General features: G+C 41.6%; 1 protein-coding gene across 3 annotated transcripts; it reads left to right on the top strand.

The window, feature by feature from the left end:
* The first annotated feature begins 3,085 nt into the window (after positions 1 to 3,085).
* LOC121592495 (transmembrane protein 170B) lies at positions 3,086 to 10,789 on the top strand. Of its 3 annotated transcripts, XR_006004671.1 has the most exons (3): positions 3,087 to 4,182; positions 7,161 to 7,819; positions 7,894 to 8,107. XR_006004671.1 is itself a non-coding variant. In XM_041913992.1 (2 exons), exon 2 carries the CDS (start codon positions 8,117 to 8,119, stop codon positions 8,528 to 8,530), a length of 414 nt encoding a protein of 137 aa, XP_041769926.1. In that variant the 5' UTR covers positions 3,086 to 4,182; positions 7,161 to 8,116; the 3' UTR covers positions 8,531 to 10,789. The 3 variants fall into 3 exon arrangements, 2 of the variants coding, with proteins under 2 accessions (XP_041769926.1, XP_041769925.1); XM_041913992.1 differs by having other exon boundaries at positions 3,086 to 4,182; positions 7,161 to 10,789; XM_041913991.1 differs by having other exon boundaries at positions 7,161 to 8,107.
* Positions 10,790 to 10,865: the final 76 nt, after the last annotated feature.

Below are 10,865 nucleotides of genomic sequence, written 5' to 3'. Positions count from 1 at the left end.
GAGATTAATATGGGATTGACAGATAACGTCGGAGGTGCGATTTCGTCGTCTGACGTAATCTGTCACATCCCATTTAAAAATTTGACAAGCCGTCCGATAAAATCGCATGTGAAAAAACGTTGCCACGGCCCTTCCTACCGATTTTTAAATGCCTACTGATGCACAGATGAGCACCCTAAAACCACCGACAAACCGACGTGACACGTCGAACAAAATGAGCTTCAAAAGTTGTCTCCTTATTTCAAATGAAAATACGTTAAACACTAGCGCCATCTCTATAATGATTCGCTTACTACACTGACACAGAGAAGAAACTGCTAAAACCCCTTTTGTTTTTCTTCGCAAATTCCAATGCGTATTGTTTTATGTACTTCTCACATCTTTTGCATTGATTTGGAAACTTATTAAATGATTTTCCTGGGTGTTTTGTCCAATAATTCTCACAAAATCTTGCCTCACACTTCCTTCGCCATTTGTATTTAGAAAAGTTGTTTACATCGAAGCAACAGTGAACAGAGCTTACTTTGACAGAAGTGTTCGCCTCACTGGTAAATGACAGTACTTTCGTGTGGGACACTTTTGTAACGCCAGTGTCATGTCGGTTTGTCGGTGCTAAAACAACCGATGTTTTCATGATACTCACCAAAAAATCCTAAAACTGTATTACCAAACAGTTTAAGCATTAAAATCATTTTGAAGATATTGAAATCACTAGCGACCAGAACAACCCACCCAAATAGCCAGCTCGTACTTTATAGCTGATTTAAGGCTGTTTAACGAAAAATCGTTCCAATGTCGTACTTTGTGGCTGATTAAGAGATAGACGGTACTTTAAGGAACTATCCCAAATAGCCAGAATTGCTTAAGCAGCTCATTTTGGCACGCTAAAGATCGCTGCTCTAATTCGCCTTTTGCAGTAGATAAACAGCATCAAAGTTCTATGTGGGTCTTTCAAACAGCGCCTAAGCAGCTTCCTTATGCCAAGATGCCAGGGATTATTTTTCTTTGTGTTTTATTTTCAAGCAAGCGTCATTGATGAAATAAACAACAAGATTTGTTTCGTTTAAACACATATGTATATTTTTAAATCCTTTGTATTGATGAATAACACAAAATTTTAAACAATTTACTGATAATTCACAATCACTTCACTCAATATTCATTCTTCAAATAACGAATCTAACTTGTGCAGCAGCAATGAGATTATTGCCGGCGTCCGTCTTTGACACTTTGACAAGAGCCACCTTGAACCGATGTCATGCATTAAAAAGCTATAAAGTTCCACCAAGTTCAGTACCCTTTCTTAACAAGCCTTCAAGTTCCACCATGAACCCTACATATAGTGCTAATCAGCCGCAAAGTTCCAAAGAGTACCATGTGCCTGTTAAAAAGCTCCATAGTTCCGCAAAGTACCGTCTATCTCTTAATCAGCCACAAAGTACGACATCGGAACGTTTTTTCGTTAAACAGCCCTAAATCAGCTATAAAGTACCAGCTGGCTATTTGGGATGGAGCTTTTTAACAGGCACATGGTACTCTTTGGAACTTTGCGGCTGATTAGCAATATGTGTAGGGTTCATGATGGATCTTGAAGGCTTGTTAAGAAAGGGTACTGAACTTGGTGGAACTTTATAGCTTTTTAATGCATGACATCGGTACGAGATGGCTCTTGTCAAAGTGTCAAAGACGGACGCCGGCAATAATCTCATTGCTGCTGCACAAGTTAGGTTCGTTAATTGAAGAATGAATGTAGAGTGAAGTGATTGTGAATTATCAGTAAATTGTGTAAAATTTTGTGTAATTCATCAATACAAAGGATTTAAAAATATACACATGTGTTTAAACGAAAAAAATCTTGTTGTTTATTTCATCGATGACGCTTGCTTGAAAATAAAACACAAAGAAAAATAATCCCTGGCATCTTGGCATAAGGAAGCTGCTTAGGCGCTGTTTGAAAGACCCACATAGAACTTTGATGCTGTTTATCTACTGCAAAAGGCGAATTAGAGCAGCGATCTTTAGCGTGCCAAAATGAGCTGCTTAAGCAATTCTGGCTATTTGGGCAAGTGCCACAGATTAAACTTAAACGACTGGAAAATTAAACATCCATAGAAAAAAAATGAAAGCTCCATACTTAACTGGTTTGCTCAATAGATGGCGTTTTGACAAGCTTCATCTAATCATGACCTGTATAGCCTTCTAACTTTCCGAGCAAAAACTATATGAATGGTCGTGTGGTCAGATACGTGCGTATCAACTCATTACTCAAATCTCACTTGCTTCAGTGCTGGTAGTTTCCATTGGAGTTTAGTATTTAAACAATCGTATCGCCGTTCTAGTTCTAGCGATGCATAACTTCAATGCGAAACCATACAACAGTACAGAGGGAAGCAGAAAGCTCTCAAACCGAAGAAAGCGTTCCACTGGTTGGGTGTCACCATCAGCTGGCGCAATCCGCTTTTTTGCTATTGTTAGAATACATCAGTGGTTCACCGTCTGCTAAAGAAGTAATTCTATATTCCGTTTAGGTAGAGAGCTTGTGTCGTTTAGAACCCGATTGGTGGTCGTTTAGTGGATTTATGGCACTTGGAATCTCAAACCTTCGTTTGCTAAGAAGCTATAGTACAATTTTCAGATCGACACTTCAGAAAGGATTAGACCGAAAATACAAGGACCGGAATTTCGTGACCGCAGAATTCCACTTGCTGAAAAATGTATGGATATGACAGTTCGGGAAAGTTGCCGTTGACACTTTGTATATGGATTTCCATACATTTTTCAGCAGGCGGAATTCTGCGGCCGCGAAATTCCGGTCCGTGTATTTTCGGCTTTACATTATATGGATATGGAACTTTCATTTTGCAGATTAGTACCCCTTTCCCCTACCTCCTTAATACTTCATTTTAACTGCGTTAAAAAATTTCTACACCTACCGAAAACTACCAAAAACATCTGAAACTCCTATCGAAAACTACCGATAAAATGTTGGTGCTCCTACCGAAAACCGCCAAAATTATCTGTCCACACTGCTATCAACTGTCAACCAGATGACGTATAAATAAATACATACACACACACACACACACATCCATTCCACCGAGCGTGTGCCTGCGATACAAACAACTGTGTGTGCGATTGCTATCGAGCCAAAAAGAAGTGGAAGAAGCCCTGTCACACACTTTTCTACGCTCAACAAACGTTTTTGTGCTCTTTGGCGTGTACATACTTTGACTGTTTTGTATTAAAAAATGGCGATGGTTCGCAATAGTGCGTGAACTTTTCGTCCTCTCCAAAGGTTTGCCCTCCTAAAAAGGAACGATTCCGCAGTGTGTTTATCGTCAGCGAAGGGGGGGAACATCTATGCGGTTCGTTCGTTTGTGTGGTGCCGTTCGATATATCGTTGCAGTGTTTTGAGAAGGGTGGACCTGCTGCCTAGTGTGTGTGTGTGCGTGTGTAAGTGTATGTTTTTTTTTGTTGTTTGCCTTTTCATCGCATTGGAAAATACTCAGCTCAAAGGTCGAAAATCTGTGCTTCCGCAGCATTGTTGCACCACTGTAATTGTGATTCAACGAAATACTGTGTCCTGTGTGGTGCACGAAGCAGCCGTGTGCTTTATTAGTGACAGGGCTGTAAACGACGAGACGGTAAACGAAGGAAAAGTGAAAAACAGTTGGGGCGGAATGGATCGATTGGAAAGTGAAAAAGTTTAATGAAGCCGCAGTACGATTTGGCATCATAGCAAAGAAAGAAGAGCAGCAACAACAGCAACAATAACTATTGACACAACTTCCTGCGAGCGGGTGAGGCCCATTGCTCCAAAGTAGGCCGAAGTAATTGGTGTACAGTGGAAAAAAGTATACCCCCCCAGTACTTTCGACGAAACAAAACTACCAACTCAAGCACCCCCTAAACTGCGCGTACAATCTTCAAGTGGCCGTAAAAGCGATGTATGAACATTGTTTTTAAGTTTTCAGTTCCCAGTACCGCGACAAAGCCGCAGCACCAACCCCGAACACCGAAATAGCAAAATTAGTCCACGGCCGAAACCGAGCGATTCCTGTGTCCAGTGCGTCGATAGCATCAAACAAACAGGGCATTAGTCATCTGGTGTACGATAAATGGAGAATCCAGCGGATGAGGACAGTGGGAGGAACTGTAGCGGGAAAACATACTGATACAAAGGTACAGCATTTGTTATTTCGCCTTAATTTTTAGTTTCTTGTTTTATTTCACCTTCTTCCTTTGCGATGGAAACAGGCAAGGATATTTGGATGCAGCACAACTTGTGCACAATACACGAGATGATACAGTGATAGAAATTGTTATAGGCGCTTAAATTTTCATCATGTAAATTGTCAAATCGCATTGTTATTATTATTTTTTAATTCGTAATACAGGCGGTCCCCGAGATACACGGTACCTCTTATACGCGGATTCGGAGATACGCGGTTTTCCAAATTTGACAGTTCTTTGAGCAAATTGTACTGATTTGACACATCCATTGTGAAATACCAAATAATTTCCGTATTGAACGAATGTAAAATACTATTTAAAAAGGTTTACAATTGTTCAATTCAGTAGAAACATATCAAATAATTAATTTGGTGGCGAAAACCAGCCCCTACTTGCAAAATTGCACGAAAATTAGTGATATTTTGGCTGGAAATCACGAGATTCGACTTACGCGGAAATTCGAGATTCGCGGTATTTTGCGGTCGTTTTCGGTCCCCATTAACCGTGTATCTTCGGGACCGCCTGTATGTTGCAATATAAATTCTTGGCTTAATTCGTTGTGTTAATAGCTAATAATTGTCACCAATTTTTACATCGTTGTCAATTGTGTTTTCAAAATTTTCAAGCAAATGAAAATCTAAACGTTTGCCGCTCCTTTTTTAGTTCTTCACAAGCCGTGCAAAATGTTCACGTTTTCTGGCATCCTTGCAGCACCAATCTAGTGATGGGTAGAGTAGGCAAAAATCCGGAGTTGACTCCGATCCGACTCCGATAATTTCGAAACCGACTCTGGAAGTTAGGTCCGCTCAGCATTATCCGGAGTCATTCAGAATCGTTCAAAGTCGGAGTCGTTCAAATTCGGAGTCGTCTGGAGTCGTGCGGAGTTGTTAGGAGCTATTTGGAGTCGTTCGGAGTTGTTTGGAATATTCCGGAGTTGTTCGGAATCGGTTGATGTCATCCGGAATCGATTGGAGCCGTCCGGTGCAATGTGCTTGTGATTAGGAATTTTATATCGTTGTGGTATTTTCTTTTACTTTGCGCGTGCACTTCGTAAACGGGCCTTTGTGTCGAAGTTTGACTTGGACCGACTCCGGAAGACTCCCCGCAGAAGTAGTGGTTCGCGTTTTGCCGGAGTCGGAATCGGACTAACCGGAGACGGATCGGAGTCATGGGTGCGCTCCAAAGAGCACATCTCTAAACCAATTACGTGCCGACCACAGTTTCTGCAATGGAACCCTTCGTTTTAGTAATTATATTTGTTTGTTGGTCCAACGCAACGCAATTGCCACTAGTTAATTTGGCTTGGCTACAGGAATACATAACAAAAATTCTGGTTAATTTATAGGGGAAAGTGGGGCAAAATGGGCATGTTAAGCAGATTACTGAATATTCCTTTGAATATGCCACAACACACAAATTATTCTTACATTATTACATGCCTTTATCATTAATCTATTGTTAAAAATTGCCGAGAAATTTATTCTCGTCCTATCTTTTGTCTTGCTGTTCAGAAAAGCCCTTAAAATTCTTAATGTTATCAAAATCAAACAGTTTTTAAACGTTTTTAATCGAATCTTTTGAATCTGTGCCGGTTACCATTACAGTCATTATCCGATATACGCTATCGTACGGTACCGAGCGCAATAGCGTATCTCGAGTTTTCGCGTATAGCGGATTCCTATGGAAAAATATGTAATACTACCGATCCGAGGGTTGAAAAATATCGCCACAGAGTTTTGCATTATAGTTTTTTGTTATAAAACAGGTATCTTTTGCATAAATTTAATACAATATGCATTAAGAACATTAAGGAAATTCAAAATGAGCATAAAATATTTCAAAGAATTAAAATATTTGCAAAAAACACATGGAGGTACAAAGGCAGTCACGTCAATATGCTACTAAATCTTATTTTGCATTTTACTTGGTTATTTATTATTCTTCTTCTTCTACTTCTTTTGGGCCCAACAACTGTTGTCGGTCAATGCCTACCTGTACCACTTGTGGGGATGGCTTTCAGTGACTTTTGGATTACCCCCTAGAGCAGGATAGTTAGTCGTATGGCGGCACGGTCTATTTGGAGTTTGAACCCATGACGGGCATGTTGTTACGTCGTACGAGTTGACAATTGTACCACTAGAATTGTTATTAAAGGGTTATAAAACTTACATGCTGTTTATAGAACACTCCAATGAATACATTTTGAGCATTGGAATGCATCTTTGTAGTGAAATAATGCTTAAATAGAAGATGCCCATTTTGTCCCGCTTTCCCCTACTCAATTCAAGCTGCACATAATTTTTGAATTTTATTTTTATTCCATCATTTTAAATAAATAATGCTATAGGAAAAATCCTATTATGTAAACATTCCGTAGGAACCAACATTCTGGCATATGTTTTGGTGTTCTGTTAGTTTATTTAAGCCTACACTAATAGGTAATGTTAATAAAATGGTAAAATTGAATGTTCTGTTAAAAAGCCATTAAAATATGTCAGCAATTTTTTTAAATTGATTACTCCGTTAGTTATTTATTATTTGGAATAAAAAAAATGGACCAAAAATGACAAAAATATTATGGTGTGCTTATTGGATTTGCTACCACTGTATATATTTATCTATATATTTATATATATATTTCATTTATATATTTTAGGGATTTATCTTGTTGGTTTAGGCAGTCACGCTTGAAACTGCCTAAGCATGATATGAAGAATAAAATACAAAAAATGCTTATCAATTCAATTAGATTTTGATGACAAAATGCACGATTCTAGTAACACACAAGAATAACTGAACAGTCCTACTATCCCCTAATGTATGCTTTTCTAAATTTTGATTTATAAATCGAACGCCGATATGTATATCACTCTAGCTAATGTATATTAATCTGATTGTGTTTACCTTTTTTCCCGTACTGCTTACAGAACCACACAATGGTGCACAGTGGTGCGATAGTACCGCACTATCTGCTGCGACCATCATCTTCTGCCGCTGTCGCCGCAGCTGCAAGCGTTGCCACCGTACTGCTGGACCATCAGAGCAGCAGCAGTCCGTCGATAACAAAATCCGCTAGGCTACTACTGCCTGTAAAACCGTGCGTGCATTTGCCGTCAACCGTACCGCCGCAGCCTTCTGAGCGAGCGCTGGTTGCTGCGCCTCGATTGCTATCGTCATCGTGTTTGTCGCCCAACGTGTGGCTGTCGCAGCCAAAGTCTATGTCAATTTTAATCGTCCTGAAAGGAGGACAGTCGACACAGCGATACAGCAGAGAAGAAGCCACCCGGAAGAAGGGTAGACTCATTTACGAAGCCCACAGTCCCTATCGATCAGCAGCAGCAGTGCGAAAGGTACCGTCAACGTCGAAGATCGATCGTAGGCAGCAGAACTATTGGTGCACCAGGCTATTGGAAAGCCCGAACGAGATAGTAAAGTGCACCGCTGTCTCGATGTACTAGAATTGCTGAGTCGCAGTTCCCGTAGTAACGACATCGCGGCGTTAGTCGTGTGTTATTCACTAATAACAGCAGCAAGTGTGTTCCGTGTGTGATTTGCCATTATCAACAGGAAAACGGTGTAGCATCTTGTATCGTCTTAGTCCCACCCATCTCATTCCTATCGTTCTATAAACACTCCTTGATGTGTATATCATAATTTTAGGGCAGAAAAAGGATTTAGAAAAGTAAACGCACCAGTACGTATAGAGTGCGAACAAAAGGGTCGAAGGGCAATTCGGTGGCAGAAGACACTATTGGTCCTGCTCGAGACGAAGCAAACGACAACCGGCGACTTGTTTGAGATTTGACAGCCACTCGCATCATCCCGGTTGGAAGCAATCAGAGGGCGACCGATTTCAACGATCGCTTCTGAAAGCGCACCAGCGATGATGTACTATGGCAAGGACAGCAGTGGCGGTGGTATCTCGGAGCTGGACACGATAGCGAATGTGATCGGTCTGAAGGGTGTCGGTACGTCGTCGCTGCGCACGTTCGTCGAGATGTGGTACCACATCTTTCTGTGGGCCCTCTTCTCGTCCATTTTCGTGCACACGTGCGCGGCGGTCATTGCGTTCGTGACGCTGCGCAAGCACAAGTTCGGGCGCTTCTTTTCCATCTTCATCTTCGTGATGGGCGTCCTGTCGCCGGCGACCGGTGGCGTCGTCAACAGTACCGTCATTGCCTTTGTACACCGAGCCTCCAACTTTCAGATGTCGCCGATCGCGGCCATGATCTGGGGCGTCGGGCAGACCATCGTGTCCGCCTGCTTTGGGTTTACGCGCATCCTGGCCACACTGTAAGGGACCGACCGCCATCAACCGCTGGCCAACCTGCCTATCCATTTGTCTCTCCCCCCCCCTCCCCTTTATTCTCCCCTTCCCTTCCCCCATTTTTTCTTTCCTCCATCCGGGGTCGGGGATTACCCTTTCAACAAACTACTCATCCACTGCTACACCTGTCCTGTACACACTTACACACTGGTGTAATGACCCGTGCGGAGGGTGGGTTCATCCTCGTCGGAAGACTGGTATTTTGCTGCAAGCCATGTTGGTATGAATGTGATATTGAACGCGTTTTGGGAGGGGAAAATTCGCGATAAAAAGGAAAGGCACGAATACGTTGGCTTTTTTTTCATTTTGTTATTCCTATTCCGTCAGTTGGTTAGAGTACCAGCGGTGGTGGCGGTAGAAATCAAAATTTCTCTAAGGTATAAGAGGGGCACCAATGATTTTTTGAAACGTAGCTGTAGCCTGTAAACAGTAATGCATAACATATAGGCGGTAGGGAAGAAATAATGGGAAAAAGGAAACTTAACCTCCCCACTGATAGTAAAGACAGAAACGAAACACATCACAACACATCAAATCACATCACGCCAAAGGGAAAACGCAAAGGCGCGTGCAATTGACGCATTTGTTGACCGCGCTGAGCTTAGGAAAATTGAAAATGGAACAGAACGTGAGGACGATACAAAAAAAATAGCGCAACATACGTCACTGTTGCCCCGCCAGCCGTTCATAACACGTGAGACCAGGAGCGGAAGCTTCTTTGCGGAAAGCGGAAGTTTCATTTCGTATCTTGTGTCTGAGTTTGTGTTCTCTTCATAGCATTAGGTGAAATTCTAAAACAGCTAATTCCAGCGTAATGGCACACCGATTGCATATGAAAGAAGATCCACTACCAATTAGGCAATAGTTTAATGGAAGTAGAGTCGTCCCCGTTAGTTGTACAGAAGAATGGCGTAAGCTAATAAATCAATGAAAAGGAGGCGTTTAGCCACATGAACCACTCACGCGCTCCGCCGTAGTTAGTTCAGCGGCCGTAGTTAGTTCAGCGGCCGTAGTTAAGTTGAACGTTTCGCGGATAATTCCACGCGTATTCCAAACGGTCGCTTAGTGCGTCGCGTAACAACATGTGATTTTCATCCGATGGCACGATCGGGGTGGAGGCAAACAAAGATAAGCCGCGAACAAACCGTTTTCACAACGCCCAGACCGTGCGTGTGTGAGTGTGTGGAAGAAGGCATATGGGACGGAAGACCGACAAATAAGGGAAAAGGATGAACCCAGCTTGTGTATCTAATGAATGTCCATTTGTGTCCGAGTGAATGTGTGCGCGCGCGCGTGTGTGTGTGTATGCTTTGAAAGCGGCTTCGGACTAGCGAAATCAATAATGAATAGCCACAATTACTATAGTAATCCATGATATGAAACGAATCGAGTAATAGTGATCCAAGTGTATCGTAAGTCAAACCTGCTAGATATATAACTATCAATCATGTACGCGGAGAGGAGATGAAGGAAACAAAAGAAAACAAACGAACGAACGCTACGACTAGCATGCACCAAGGGCCGTTGTATTGTAAGGAAATGTTATTTTAAACCCACACACATTCTCGGTGGCTACCTTTGAGAAAATTGTGAATTGATCAAAGCAAGAGGAACAAAACCAAGGCAGCAGCAAGGCCGTCAAATTCCTACTACCAAAGATGAAAGTAAAACTGGAACACAAACACACTAAACATCACTACAGGCTGGGCCATTTGATTATGCCAGGAAAGGTTTGACTACACTGCAGGACAGGGAACGCTGCGGCGAACGAAGAACATGGCAAATGCAGCGCAGCCATAACACGTGCTGGATGGCTTCAGCCATTGAAATGATTAGTAGCAATATAATTAGCATCAGCGATTGGTAGCCGAACATGCGTAGAGAATGATGCAGCGGGAACTTTTTATTTTACTTTATTTTGCTGATTATCTTTTATGTTTATTCCATACCGAAGGAACGATTGTTTTGTATATTTTGTTCGTTGCGTTTATTATGTATGTGCTGAGAGGGAAAGGAATAGTTTGACTAGGCTTTAGAGATAAAAAAAAGGGTTTTATTTTAATTTTAAAAGCTGTGTTTGCGTCAAGTTTGATTTTATCCATTTTTGCATGAGATTTACGGCCGACGGTGTTAGACTTAAAGTTTTAAGCGATTATCAGCAGGGCAGCATGTAAGCTGCACTAGCGTAAATATGGAAATAAACTGAATCAATTCAAGAACAATAAGGTACATGATGAATTGTTGTTATTTTATTATTGATTTAAAACTTTGGAAGTATTGTTTGCTCTCTGCAAATTAACGGTAA

This window comes from Anopheles merus, chromosome 2L (genome assembly GCF_017562075.2).
Source record: "Anopheles merus strain MAF chromosome 2L, AmerM5.1, whole genome shotgun sequence".
In the NCBI taxonomy this organism is placed as follows: domain Eukaryota; kingdom Metazoa; phylum Arthropoda; class Insecta; order Diptera; family Culicidae; genus Anopheles; species Anopheles merus.
Note: the sequence above shows the minus strand (reverse complement) of the source record. Positions and strands in the feature narration are given on the sequence as shown.